Below are 16,128 nucleotides of genomic sequence, written 5' to 3' on the forward strand. Positions count from 1 at the left end.
TGCTAGTAAATCTACGCATTTTACTAACTGCAAATGCTATATTGGGTCTAGTACATTGCATCAAATACATTAGACAAACAATTGCTTTTGCATATTTTAATTTTGCCACAACTCTTCCATCATTCTTTTAAAGTTTGGCACTAGGATCAAATAGAGTAGTTATTTCCTTAAGGCGTAAGTGTTTGAACTTATCAACCATTTTCTCAATATAGTGTGCTTGACAAAGTTCATAACCCCCACAATTTCACTTTACTTTGATCCCAAAATTGTGTCAACTAGTATAAGATCTTTCATCTTGAAAGTGAAAGTTAGAAACCTTTTTGTTTCTAAAATTCCATTCATTTGGTTGCTATTGATAAAATTCAATTGACATAGAGAAAGAGGAATATTACAATATTCTCACACAACTTTGTGTATAAATACTTGTCACAAGAATTAGTTGAAGAAGGTTTTTAGATGAAGTGAAAGATGAAATTCTAAGCAACTTAAAGTAGTATAATATGATGAATTGCAATGAGCACCTTAGTTATGTTCACTTGTCTCTAATTTTTACTTGAATTTATTTGTTAAACCTTCTTGATCAACTTCATCATTGATGTGCATGACACTTTTGATCATTTTCTTCTTTGATAATCCTTGTCTTCATCAAAATTGAACTATATATGAGATGTATTTTTCACAATCTCTCTCTTTTGATGATGATAAACTCTTTGAATACATGTTTTGATAATGATTAAAAAGTACCCCCCTAAGTTGTGTGTATCCCCCTTAATTTGTGAATCTTACAATGATAGAGTCAAAATTTTGATGCTATTGTTTCAGTGCTTGATTTGATCCATGCAAGAATTTGACAAACTTTCACACCTCTTGTTCATTACCAAGAAGCACATAACCTTCTGATTGTTGCATGAATATCTCCTCATCAAGATCTCTATTGAGGAATGTTGATTTGACATCCATTTGATGAACTATATGCTTATGCAAAGAAGCTAATGTTGACAATACACTAGTTGTCATCGTCCTTGCTACTAGTGCTTATATGTCGAAATAATCAACACACTTTTTTTTTAAAATCTAAAACCCTTATTTATTAATCTAGACTTGTAGGTGTTTAATGTACCATCACTATGATATTTCCTTATAAAACCCACTTGCACCTATTGGATCTGGATCCTTTAGGTAGATCGATAAGTTCCCAAGTATGGTTTGAAATTATTGAATCTATTTCGTCTTGGATAGCATCACACCAAAAGGAGGAGTCCTTTGAAGTTACTGCTTTCTTATAAATCTTAAGATTATCTCCACTTGAAGATAATATGAATTTTACGAACACAATTCTTAATATTTCCTTCTACCATATAAAAGAAATAAGTCGAGAATCGATTTTATTCGAACCTTAGCCTTTCAAACTCTCTACCTTGTCTTAAGTTTGGGTTGTGTTTCAACAATCCATAAAAACTTTTCAATTTATGTTTTAATAATTCTTGGAGAACTTTCCTCATGATATTTTTTATTTGTGAGAACCTCTAATTGTACAGAAACGTGATATTCGTATAGCATTCAAATCAAAATTTATTTGCATAATTTAAAAGTTGTAGACTTTAATAAAATTAATAAAATTGATCACTTCAAATTTCTAAGATAATAATACCAAAATAAATTATATTTAATAAAAAAAACTATGCACTATTTGACACAGATATATTATTCAAATTGAAACTGTATAGTACATTAATGTTTTAAAGCAATATATTAAAAATATAATTATACAATTTTTTAATGTTTACGTACCGGAAATAAAACAACATTACATACGTGAAATTGCTTTGTGTTGTTTTAATGCATTTTATTTAATGTATGTAAACAAAATTGAATTTGAAAGAAAATGTATTACGTTATGTCAATTATCAATTTGATTACATAAAGGATTAATCAAAAGTAAAGTCCATTACTTTGTAAAATTGTTTCAACACAATTATCACTCTTTACAGGAAAATTATAATTTTGATAACATTCTATTTATTAGAAAATTTTCATATTGGACTTTGATATTATGATTTTTATACCCGGATCAATGATGTTCATTCTTGTTAGATTTTCGATTGGATTTTTTTCATTCTTTCTTTGATCCTTGAAACAGAAATCTCAGTTGTGTAATTTTATAAGATTGTCAGAAAAATTAATTTAAATTAAATGGACCGATGCTAGAATTGTAAACAAATCATTTTTTATAGTATTTGAATCACTTTTAAATTGTCTTAGAGTTTCTACGCAGGAAACCCAAGATAATTCAGCCTATACTCGAGTTTGCACAACAACAATGAAAACTTGAACGTAGGAAAGATGAAATCCAAAATTTTGTATGAAGAGAATATACTTTCTAATGGCTTTGGCTAATATGCATAAGGATTTACTTATGCACCATGCATAAGTCTACATAAGTCATTTGATCATGTTTTTAATACAGTATTGAGTATTGAGTATTGAGTATTGAGTGGTGAGTATTGAGTAATAACAATTGATGTCTAGAATTTGATCCAAGGGTCCATAATAATCTATGCATGGTGCATAGATTTTTATCTATGCACGGTAACTGCACCCCTTTCTAATGTATTTTTCTGAATTCGAAATGCTTAATTTATAGGTCAAAGTAGTGTTATTTCATAAAGTTGTGACCCTTGATGAAACACACCCTTTCACCACCACTTTTTGCTCAGTGTTGTAACTTTTTGCCTACCGCTACACTTTAGAAGCGTTGCTTATGTTGTCTGCATTCTGCAACACTTCACGAAACGCTGTCTACTTTCGAATTCAAAATACAAATTGTCTACTACAACACTTTACAGGATGTTGTCTATTTTTCGAATTCAAAAATAAACTGCCTACTGCAACACTTCACAAGTGTTGCCTATTTTTGAATTGAAAAAACAACCTCCACGTGTATATTTTCTTATCACTCCGAAACACATCTATGGTGATTAATTATTATTAATTACATATATAAATGGTGGACGGTCCACAGTCTGATCGATAGATTTTGGTACTATATTTGAGTTGGAGTTTGACCGAACTCATCCATACAAAATCAACTTGTAAGATGATGAATGTCATTCTATACAAAACATTTTCAAACTCTATCTCAAATGTAAGACTTTTGATCTTTTCAGGACAACGCTCACCCCTCACGCCTAACACTATTGTGTTTGTATATAGATATTAATGGTAGATAACAAATAATCTTATCGATAAGCTCTAATATTATATTAGAGTTTGACATAATATATAACAACAAAACCGACTAAGATTTAATCTTATTAATGTGAGATATGTATTTTATGGTATCACACTCTAATCCTATTTGATAATATCTATCTTAAAACAGATATCAATGAAGGGACTATATACTACCTCTTACTCTAACTAATGATATCTATCTTATAATAAAGTAGGATTTTACTCTATTTATCCACTTTTATTTACTTCATTATATGTGTTTATTATATAAAGGGTTAAATAAGTTTTTAGTCCCTATAAATATGACATTTTTTACTTTTAGTCCTTACAAAAAATTTCGTCGAATTTTGGTCCTTATAAAATTTTCCGTCATTTTTGATACCTCCCGTTAGATTTTTCTAACGGAGGCTTACGTGGCATGCCACATGTCTCACCACGTCAGACAAAGGCAGAATTAAAGAAAAAGGGGCAGATTGCGGAGATTTTAAACCCCCTTTAAATACCCTTTTTTTGCTTGATATAGATGCAATACAATAAATTTCCATTTAATATAGACAATATTTATAGCTCTTTTTAAATCTTAATATTGCTTGATATATCACTATAACAAGACATTTGTAAAGACCATTAAATTTCATCAGTTTAAAATATCAGTATAGAAGGTCTATACAAATACAAATGAATTAATGTTTAACAAATCATTCAAATTTGCAAATAAATATATTATTATGATAATCATTTGTAATTTTGTTTTGTAGATATTCAAATTATATTAAATTTTTCTCATTAATGAAAAAAATAATTGAAGTGTGAAAAAGTATATTAATTTTACTATAATTATTTTTACTTTTACTTCGACAATATTAAAAAGAAATAATTTTAATTAATTTTTTATTTTCATTTGTCCCTATATATTTTTATAATAATATAATGATTCTGATTTTTAATTAAAATATTAAAATTAAAACTTACTAATTGAATTGTGGTAAACAATTATTTTTATATTATGGGTTAAAAATTTAATGTATAAAAAACTATAGTTAATGTATTATTATTATTTTCATATTGATGTTGGCTATTAAAAAAACCACTAATTTTATTCTTTTACTACATATATTTTTCATGAATATAACTTTTATAAAAAAATTATTTATATATTATATTCATTTTTTATTTTTTTGAAGATAAAAAAATAAATTACCGTATTAATTAATGACAAATAGTTCTCCCGAATATAAATTGCATGCTCCAACATCAACCTTCGACGTCTATTTTTGAAAAAATAAGATGAAAATAGTGAAGTATAAAAAATTATAATAGGTGTATTATTGTTCTTTGTTTTTATGTTGTCAAATTTAAACAAAATACTAATTTACGTAAATGACATGCATGTCTGCTAAATATAATTTTTTATAATAATTATTATTTTATTTATTATCATTTATTTTATTAAATAGAAAAAATTAATTTGATTAATTGATAAAAGATAAATAATTGTCCCACCCATAAATTATATCTTTCAATCATATTTTTTATGGATTTATTTGTGAAGTTTATAATTTTTATAAAAAAATTATTAAGAGTACTAATTTATATAAGTTTTATACAAATTATACAAAAAAAAATATTAAGTTAAATTCATTAATGAATAAAAATATATATAGGTAGAGCAATACTAAATAATTAAAAAAAGAAAAAAAAGAAAGGTGACTAAGACTTTAATAATTTGATTAATTGATAAAAGATAAATAATTGTCCCACTCATAATTTATATCTTTCAATGATATTTTTTACTGATTTATTGGCCATGTTTATAATAATTATAAAAAATAATTATGAATACTAATTTATTTTAATTTTGTTAGAAATTGTAAAAAATTATTGTTTTTTAAGTTATTTAAAGGGGGATTAAAACTTCCGAAATCTGTCTCTTTTTTTAGTGTTGACTATTACTGACGTGGCGTGACACGTGGTGTGCCACGTAAGCCTCTGTTAGAGTAATCTAACGGGAGGGACCAAAATTTGTGACGGAAAATTTTGTGAGGATCAAAATTCGATGAAATTTTTTTAGGGACTATAAGTAAAAAGTGTCATATTTATAGGGACCACTCACATATTTAACCCTTATATAAAAAGTTACACTTTTTAAATATATTAAATTGCTAATATATCAATTTAACATCAGTCTAGATATATTTACTATTTAATGTATATAAAATTAACTTCTTTTTTTTAATGATAAGAACCAAATAAAATTACTTTTTTTTAAACGTGTTTAATTTTATAAGTGAACTCTACTAATGAATTGTAAGGCCAAACTTACTTAAATAAGCTTAATTAAGAAATAAAAAGTATTTAATACTACTGTAGTATTTTACGATAAACATCATTAAATAAATAAAGTTAAAGATAATTTATAATATCTCTAATGCTTTAAAAATATTCTTTAAATATTTAAAGTGGTAAGATTTTAAAAAAATATATTTAATATATTAAAAATTAAAATAATTAACTTTTTTAAATAATATTTTCTTTTTGATATCTTTAAAGAGTACTCACTAGTATTATCCTATCTCCATTCACACGAATAAAACTAGGGTTATTACCATTTTACCCCTTGCCATATAGGTCATTTCTGATTTACCCCCTGTAAATTTTTTTTTTTTGAAAAACAACCTTGCCATTTAAAAATACTAACTTTTTAGCCCCTAAAGTCAAAATCCGCAGGAAAATCTGCAGGTTTCCTGCGAATTTTCTTTCGGATTTTCCTGCAGATTTTGACTTTAGGGGCTAAAAAGTTAGTATTTTTACCCCCTCAAAAAAAAAATTTACAGGGGGTAAACTAGAAATAACCTATATGGCAGGGGGTAAACTAGAAATGTTTTTTTACGAATTATTTGTTTTTCTCCTATATATGATACTTTTAGTTAGTACTTCATTTCATTTACTTGTTTTTCTTTTAGCAATAAAAACTTGAGAGTATTATTGATACAACAATCCATGATAAGATTTGGTAGTTAGAGACAGTAATTGAGGCTTCCCGGAAGGAAACATGGACCCATCTATGGAGACACCTATTATTCTCTTCTCTCCCCCAATAAAACCACAAAATGTTCACAAGGTTTTCTCTGTCCCTCTATGGTCCTATGTTGTAAGGGGACCATCTATGTTGCATTGCATTCAACATGGTTGGTTGTGTGTGCATGGTGGGGGACCTTTTGCATTCATCACCTATCTAAATTTTCAACAAAAATTTACCATCACTATATGCTAAGTACAAAAATTCCAACATTTAAAATAGAAGACCTATAAAATTTGAAGCTTAGACAATTAATGTTAATTTTATTTTTTTGTGATAAAACTTATGGGTAAAGTGCTTTTGGAAAGCTGTTCTTGAAAAACGTTTTGTTGTTAGTATGTGCACAATTAGATTTGTAATCATGCTTTTTGACTAATCACTAAGGCTAGGAGAAGAAAAAACATGCGATTGAAATGGATCTATCTTTATTTTATGTTAGAAAATAAAGAGGTGTGTAGCTTTTGCTTTTGTATTTTTTTTCCAAGAAGCTTTTTGACCATAAATAGTAATCTAGTTTAACCTTTAGTATGTGCATTGCATGCTTGATTTTACTTTTGGAGTAGGTAAAATTGATCATAAAAATTTAAAATTATTTTTTAATTAGAATTGATTTTTATTGTGATGATGCAAATGAAGATTTTTTTTTTAAATAATTAAGTTTTTCAAAAAAATTACGTAAATAATCAATGGTTCAAATTAATTATAAAATGATCATTTTTTTTTACTAATTTTACACATTGTCGTCATCCTAGGTGGCAACTACACCTAAAAAAAGGACCAAATCGCCACTCCATGTCGCGACAACACTTAAATTTAAATTTTTTGTGAATTGTGGCATTCAAAACCGCCGCAATTTTTTTTTTTGTGAATTGTGGCGACTCAAAACCTCCGCAAAATTATTTATTTTTAAAAAAAAAATTTGCGGCGGTTTTGAACGGTCACAATTTACAAAAATTTAAATTTAAGTGTTGTCGCCACATGGGGTGGCGACTTGGTATCTTTTTTAGGTGTATTCGTCACCTAGGATGGTGACAATGTATAAAATGAATGAAAAAATGGTCATTTCTGTAATTTTTTAAAAACATTAGTTATTTATGTAATATTTTTGAAAATAGTGATTATTCTTAAAAAAAAAATCGTAAATGAAAGGTGGTTGTCTTATGATATTCTTTATCAGCATGAATTGTGAATATGAGCATGAATTGTGTGTATAGAATTGATTCTAACTTGGACTTTTAAATACTAATAATGTTTCAGTCTAACATAAATTAAATACTAACAATCATTTTCTCTATTGGCTTTTAAGTGGGAAATGCTAAAGTCTCACGTTCACTAGGATGTAGGAATGAAAGAAATGTTACATTTATAAGAGACTTGATTTATATTTTCATTGTCTTAGATTATATTTGAATTCATGGAACATAACATAGTGGAGTGGTAGATTATAACGGAGCAGAATGAAGCGAAGTGAAATGGAGTATATATTCTACTTTATTGTTTAGTTATTTAACTAAAAATATTTTATTTTATTGCATACATCCCAAATTAGATGAAACGAATAATAAAGATTTGGATGGAATGAGATGGAATGGATTCATCATGTTCCATTCAATTCTATTCATTATTTGTAAATTCAAACAATGAAATCTTATTAGTTACCGTCACTTCATTCCATCCGATTCCATCTCATACCATCAATCCAAACATAATCTTAAGGTTTTGGGTGGATATGTGGCATCAAGGTCTTTTGGAATCCCAAACGTTTGGGCCATTGACACTTATGGACCTGGAGATTGTTGAATATGACTCATATTGTTGAGATAATTATGAGTTTGATAAGACTTTGCGTTTCTCATGACGTGATGAATCATATCCTGGACCTCACAACTTCAAAAGATGTCTAGGATAATTTGAGAATCAGTACATGTCCAAGACGCTTATGAACAAATTATTCGCAAAACAACATCGAGAAGCAGTCAAGTGAAGTACTTGAAGGGTACAACAAATCGTGATAACATGTTCAACATGGAGTAGGGTGTTCTATCAGTTGTGGGATATGTGAATTCTGACTATGCACATAATCTGGATGATACCAGGTCTACAACATGACATGTCTTTACTCTTGTGGGGGGCCTATATGCAATAAATCACCGGTTCTGTTCATAGTAGTTATGTCTACAACTTAGACATAATACATGGCAGAAGTAGGCTGCTAAGCAAACATTGTGTATGAGTTAAACTTTTACTATTTTTTTTATTTTCTCAATTGCACGAGGGTAACTAAAAAAAATTCATTATGTAAAATATTAATAATTGATATGAGTGTACGATTCATGTCAAAATTTCTAAAGTACTTTAAAATAGAGTCGTTAGTTTATCAATTTACATCTAATTTATCTAAATTAACGAGAGCGAATCAAACGTAAAACTTAGTGTCACTAATGTTATGAAACTTATTTGTGCATTTAAAATCATGTCATATTTATCTTCTTCTTATTCAAAATTCACAACAAACATCGCCACAAGTTTTAACACATCCTTGATGTAAAATGGACTTTGATAAAATATCTTTAACCCCAAATCTTAAATCATTAGTTTTATGAACTAGTCATGAAGGATACAACGGATCATGGTATCATGTTCAACATGGAGTAGGGTGTTCCATCAGTTGTGGGATATGTGGATTCTGACTATGTAATTGATCTAGATGATAAGAGATCTACAATAGAGTATGTATTTACTCTTGTAGGGGGCATATATGCTAGAAATCATCAGTTCAATCCATAATAGTTATGTCTACAACTGAGGCAGAATACATGGCAGTAGCTGAAGATACCATGGAAGCATTGTGGCTTACATGGTTAGTGATCTGTTGGGGAGTCTGGGGATCGAGGCTTGAAAGTATGAATGAGCTAAACGTTAGGGGTTCCAAGAGACCTTTACACCTCATATCCACCTAAAATCTTAAGGCAAATGGGTATGAGTCACCTTTCTTAGAAATCCAACATTTCCTTCATTCCTAGTGGATGAGAGTCTTTAGCTCTTCACACTTGAAATTCAACAATCTCCCACACAAGTGTGAGTCACCCACATCACTAGCCTTGATCCACAATAGAATCCACTTCCGTCCCTACTGAGTCAACCGGGCTCTAATACCACCTGTAGGGGAATATGAGAAGCGAGGCCCTAAAGTGTCAATGGACCAAACGTTCGAGCCAGGTTCCAAAAGACCTTGACGTCACATATTCACCTAAAGCCTTAAAGGTAATAGAGGTATGAGTCGCCTCTCTTATAAACCCAACACTCTCAAACGTAAATGTTCCATATTACTATATTTTATTACAAACTCTGTTATTCTTCTCATATTTTTCCATGAAGTCGGACAAAGGTTCCCATACCTCATGCTTGAAACAATGGGAAAACGACAAAAACAAACCAATACTCCAATATTAAAAAAACACATCTCTACCCAACTTAACACTAGGATCCTTTACTAATAATGTAAGTGTCTTAAAAATTAATATTATCATGTACTCTATATTAGATGTAAACATAGGCGATATGAATTAGATTGATAATTTTCAACGAATATGTCATCATGTAAGAGTAAAAAGATACTATATTGTAGGTCTTCTATCATTCATATCAATAGAATACTTTATATTTAGATACTTTAGAAGATTCATCATGTCTATTGTCAGATATGATACCATAACCGTGATGAAACTCAAAAAGAGATGTTTCTCCTCATCAAAAGGACGCGGAATTTCCTTATAACTAAGACATGTTATAGGAAATTGATTCCTCGACAGGCATGAAATCACATCGTTCGTGCATTTAATGTATTTTGAAGCCTATAGTTGTCATTACCTCACTCAAATTTATCTCTCTCCACATTTTTTTATGGCAAACTTTCACTAAATACAAGGTCTTGCACTCATATGTGACTGCTGAGGATCCATGTTCATACATATGAGTCAAATATCTAATACAATTATTTCTAAATCATTTTTTATTTTCTCTAGAGCATGAAAATTCATATGTTTAACATTCGTTGTCATTCATGTCAAAATTTTCAAAATATTTTAAAAGTAATTCGTAAATTTATATTTTGCATCTAATTTATCTAATGTGGATGTAAAATTTAGTGTTTTCCTATAAAATTTATTTGTGCAATTAAAATCATATTTAAGTTCAAATTTTACAGCAAACACCGACACAAATTTTAACACGTCCAAGATCTAAAATAAATATTCATTCTATATTTTAATCCAAAATCTTAAGTAGTTTATATAATTTTTTTTTATATATCATTTATATAATATTTTTCTTATATATCAAACATTTTATCTATTCACATTTGACATATGAGAGTAACTATTTACACTTGAAGTCAACAAAATCTAAATTCAATCACTTTCCCTCCAATCTATTCTTTGACACACTTGATTTTCTTGAATCAAAACACAGACTTTGTCGTGCAATCTATGTCTTGCTACACTTGATTTCCCTGTCAAAGTTTTGATTTATACATTCCACATTTAATTCATTATAGCTAAAGACAAATAGGAGAAAAGAAACAATAGTCTCGTCCTATCTATCTGCACACCGTTTTGAACTATGGTTTATGGTTATATCTTCCACCTCTTAACTAAACAAAACCATTGGACAAAGAGTTGTTCCATCATGTAGTACTAAAATATAAATCCATAATAACGTTATTAATAATACATTATTGTTGTTGTTGTTCCATGCATGCAGAAAAACAGCTATTCCTGACATTGCCGACATTGATTCTTCCATGTCGTCCTAATGTTACGGTCAACAAATTAAATTGGTTTTAATTAAAAAAAAGTGAATAAGTTAAAACGGTTACTATTTGATATATTTGCGTAAAAAGTTCATTTATTAATAAAAAATTAAATATATCAATCACATTTGAAGATAAAATTATATATATTATAACTTTAAGTTTGAATCAATAAATCTTGAAAATATCAAATTCAATTATTGTTTTGATAAATGAACTCAAACATAAACATGGCCTATGTGAAGTCTTCAACAAATTATGACAATGGGGGTAGACAAGAACTTTAGTGCAAGAATATTTACGACAACCTTTTTCTTTTTGAATTAGTATGAGTTGAGTACTAACGTTGTTGCTTTACCATAAAAAAGCTTTCAGTGCAATGATGATATTAAATACTTTAAGAAATTGAAACTAATGGTTCAATTGAAAACAAACAATGGTCGGTGAAATAACGAGGTAATGTTTTGCTCAGAGTTTGATTAAGAACAAACAATGGTCGGTGGAATAATGAGGTAATGTTTTTCTCAGAGTCGTTTCAAGTTTTTGGAGGTCTTATCTAGGTTAACAGTTTAACCCTAAAAAAGTGAAATCCTGATCGATAGCTCACATTGCACGCCCGCAAAAACGATCTCAAAAACGATCATGTCTTTAAACCGATGAGATGTTATTGCCGATATGGTGGAGAGAAAACTGACCTACAAAGTTAGCACATTAACGCTAAAATCGGTGAGAGGACGAAGAATAATGTGAAAGTAATGGATTTGAATACTTGCTATAATCCAAAATAAACTTAAAGGACAACATAATTTTACCAAAATGATATGCTCAAAGGCGAGATGAGATATCTCTTTGCATTATTGCCAAACATCAAGTTGTTTTTGTACTTAACCGGACCCCATAAAATTGTACTACTACACCAAATAAAGCAAACTCAATAATACAAAGCATATTTCAAATTGTCAAAACATCATTTCATTTCACTTTGATTTTTAAATTCCATCACTAGTCTTACTTTTAACAACACTTTCCCTCCCATTAGAGCATACATTTATCATCCAAATATCAAAGTGCCAAAAAGCTATCACTAAAAGATCATGTTCCACAAAACATACATAAAAGTTGACACAACCTAATCCCTAAAATTTCATGAAGAAACTAAAACCTAAAATTTCTTGTGTCCTAAGTTACATCCGGTTAAATTACGACGACGCTTTGATTCCGTTACTACCCGACAATCCAAATATGCGCTAAATATCGCTCCAAGCCGCGAAAACGGGCAAATGAGACATTGAGATGGAACCACCTGAGGGGAACCAAGATCCAACCCTAGTAGCTATAGGACTAACCATTTTAGACCCTATTGGAGGTTTAGGAAAATTCATTGTGGGGCCATTGCTTTTGTTGTCAGGGCTGCATTCTCTTGAGCTACTTAAGCTAGTCACAAGTGAAGATGAATTTGAAAAATGAGTCCTTATCATCTTGTTGGGGGAATCATCTACTGAATCAATCCCAATGATATCTTGTAGGGACATAGAGAAGTCAGTTTTTTGATCACATGTGTTTGACTCTTGTTGTGGGGACTGATTCCAATTGTTTTCATTCTTGTTCACTGCTTCAACTTCTTGGTTATTTAGGATTGGACTTAAACTTGATACAACATTGTTGTTACACTCTTTGACTTCAGATTTCGGTTCTTCGCTATCTTTGATCTTTGTTGTTCTTTTTGCTTGTTCACCGGATAGAAGAGTGTTGCTTGACATGATTTTTTCCACATTGTATCGAGATATTTCAAAGTTTGTTACCGCGTTTAGCCCGCGGAATTTGATCGCGGCTACATCATATGATTCGGCAGCTTCCTCTTGAGTGCCTGAAATTAATACCAAAAAAAAGTATGAAACGTGCTCAGACACGACATAGACACAGACACGAACCACATAGACATTTATGGTTATAGTAAAATACGAGAAAATGTTGCTTATATCAGAAGTATCGACTGAAGGACTTACTGAATGTTCCGAGATAGAGGTCCCTATTTCCGGCAACTCGGCCTATTCTTGCTTGCCATCTACCATGTTGATGGTGCCTGCATAACATACATAACATTGAAAAGTAAACTTAGCTTGAATTCATTTTTCTTATACTTATAGGAAGAAAGGTACAAAGGAATCTCATGAAGAACCTTGTCACTCCTCTATACATCGAGGCACCCCTTGAAAAGCCGCTACTCTTTCTGCAAATCAATTAAACACATCAATAGTTAATAGCTTTTAGTAACAAAATAATGAGACTTAACCCACATTGTGGTCCTCGAGAAGAATCAACCGATGCAACTTAGTCTCTCCGTGAACAATGTCACATTTTCGATTAAATTCCATTAGGGACCAATTTGTAACACCTAATAATGAGAAGTTAATTAGTGTTCAAACCTTCTCAAGTGAGCAACATATTCCTGCCTATTCATATTATTCATTTCTTCGAGTTCACTTCGGTAATTTTCTAGCTGTCATAGAGAATAAAGCAAAATCAGACTGGATATTAACAATTTTCCGATTGTTCGCGATGATGATATCATGACACATACCGGAAAGTTGATGTGAGTTGAAGGTCCCCAATACTTGAGAGCAGCAAGATCATAAGCTCTTGCAGCTTTCACTTCCATATCATAACCACCTTCATTATTTTTTTCACAAAACAAAAAAGTTACCATATATATCAGTTACTATGTGAAAAGGGTGTTTGAAAAATAGTTCTATGACAAAGGACATAGTACTTACCCAAATAAACTGCAATATGTACAATGTTTCGTTGATTTGTCATCCACAATGTGAACATGTGACATGTTATATTAAGTTAGTGGACACTGTTCAGATTAATGGACCAAATTTTGCAGATGATAAAAAATGTACTACATTACAAATAATTACAAAATAATGTAAAATTGTTCATAACAATTTTTTTATTACTAACCTTGTCTTCCTTTCCTTGTTTGCCCTTCCTTCTTGCAACTGTTATCCCATAAATGCGCCTCATATCTACCTGTCCATCTATGCCTAATAGGCACGCAAAAAATTCATCAGAGTCGTCTTTAAGAGCGTGCAGTGTAATACTGTAATGCGAGTTACCGCATAGGGTCTAATATTGGCTTTGAAAATCATTACAAACTTTTGAAGGTAATGTTACTCAAAGGGTGAAAGTGAAACTTACCTAGTTACTCCTCGGTACTGAGAAGTTCTCTGACCAAATGTATCAATAGATTTCCTATGAACAGGTTGCTTTTGTCCAACCTTACCATGTCCTCTCTTTTTAGCTTCAACAACAACTGAATCATTATTACCAGAAGGTGAAATCTGAGTTGGAACAGTGACACAGCTTGATTGAGAGCCAGGACTCATAGAAAGGCTCAATGACTGTAACTCTCCACAACCATTTACTGTTCCAACACAACCATCATCTCCAACATTATTGTTCCCTTGATGATGTTGTTCCATAGGATAATCTCTAGGGGCTACAAAGTTCTTGAAGCAATACATGTTCTCTTCCTTAGTTTCTTCTTCTTGTTGATGTTGTTGTTGTTGTTGTTCCATCAATGGTGTTTGATACATTCCATGACAAGCAAAACCTGAATAGTATGATGAAATGTCAAGAGAAGAATGTTCTCTATTTGTTGTTTCATTTTCTACATTGTTGTTGTAGTAGATGCTGTCTAAGCTTAATAAAGCCATGGTTTCTCTCTCATGTCCTTCATACTCATGATGATGAGTTTCCATTGTTGCACCACCTAGAAAGTCTTCTAGTTTTGGAGATGAAGTTGGTAACATCACTAAAACAATCATAAAAGCAATCATTTCAAAAGGGTCGTAGGAAAACACCTTATTCTATTCTACTGTCATGAAAAAACACTTTTCCATAAGTCATTTTCAGCTTATATATAAATGAAAAAGATAGAAAGAAAAAAAAACTAACCTTGTGATTGTGAAGTAGAGAGAGCTTCTTCCATAGTGCAAAGAGAACCATCAGATTTAAGAGGCATCATAGGTAAAGAAGAATGAAAGGAACTATTGTTATCTGATCCAACACCATAATAACATAATGAAGAAGTGTTGTTAATGTTTAAATGTTGTGAAGGTGACATGTAGAAGTTAGAGGGAACAAGAAGAGAAGAAGAAGGTTGGTTGTTATCATGATGATGATGATGATAGTACTGATGATGAGAAGGGTCAGAAGAAGTAAGCTCCATTTTCATATGGTAGGGTGAGAGAGAGAAACCTAACCAGTTATGATTGTTTCCATCATCACTAGTGTTATTAGTATCATTCATCATAGACTTCATCTTCTTCTTCTTCTTGTTGGTTCCAAAGCCTTTGAAAACTTGAAAACTTTGTTATATCTGATTAGGTGGCAAGAAAAACATAACATGCAAGCAAAGAGAATGAGTTTTATTATGGAAAATGAAACTAGAGGAGGAGCATAAACTAAATTCCATAGGGATCTGTGTATAATAAAATAAAGACTTTTTTTTTGATAAAATATTTAAAAAGAAAAGATATATGTCCCACCATAGAATCAAATGTATAGATATGTAAATGGTATAGTAAATGAAAAATACCTCAAAAGATGAAAATGGTAAGAAGATGAGAGAACTATTTTTGGAGTGTTGAAAAAGTGAAGAGTATGTAGTATGGTAGGAATGTGGTAGTAGCTGAATCTAGTGAGTGAGTGATTGAGATAAGAAAGTAGTGTTATAGTAGTATTTTTTTTTACAGTGAGAGAGAGAGAGAGAGAGAGAGAGAGAGAGAGAGAGAGAGAGAGAGAGAGAGAGAGAGAGAGAGGATGCAGTGTATAAGGGTTAAATAGATTTGACATGCAGCAGGACATATCTGCTTATCCGGTCATTTCATTTACAGTACTATGCTCTGTGACAACCTGCATTCTGCAAAGTTTTAAAGCATCTTTATTTTTTTATACTTCATATTTGCACCGCCTACATATACATATCATTTTTTTA

At 30.5% G+C, this 16,128-nt stretch overlaps 1 protein-coding gene across 1 annotated transcript; it reads right to left on the reverse strand.

The window, feature by feature from the left end:
- Positions 1 to 12,079: 12,079 nt before the first annotated feature.
- Positions 12,080 to 15,514, reverse strand: LOC131600585 (AP2-like ethylene-responsive transcription factor ANT). Its single transcript, XM_058872724.1, has 9 exons — positions 15,087 to 15,514; positions 14,328 to 14,943; positions 14,091 to 14,173; positions 13,898 to 13,906; positions 13,705 to 13,793; positions 13,550 to 13,623; positions 13,303 to 13,353; positions 13,130 to 13,206; positions 12,080 to 12,990 (listed from the first exon to the last, which is right to left on the reverse strand). The coding sequence occupies exons 1-9, from the start codon at positions 15,451 to 15,453 to the stop codon at positions 12,371 to 12,373; spliced, it is 1,986 nt and encodes a 661-aa protein (XP_058728707.1). The 5' UTR covers positions 15,454 to 15,514; the 3' UTR covers positions 12,080 to 12,370.
- Between the last annotated feature and the right edge of the window lie 614 nt (positions 15,515 to 16,128).

Source organism: Vicia villosa, linkage group LG4, assembly GCF_029867415.1.
Source record: "Vicia villosa cultivar HV-30 ecotype Madison, WI linkage group LG4, Vvil1.0, whole genome shotgun sequence".
Taxonomy (NCBI): Eukaryota; Viridiplantae; Streptophyta; class Magnoliopsida; order Fabales; family Fabaceae; genus Vicia; species Vicia villosa.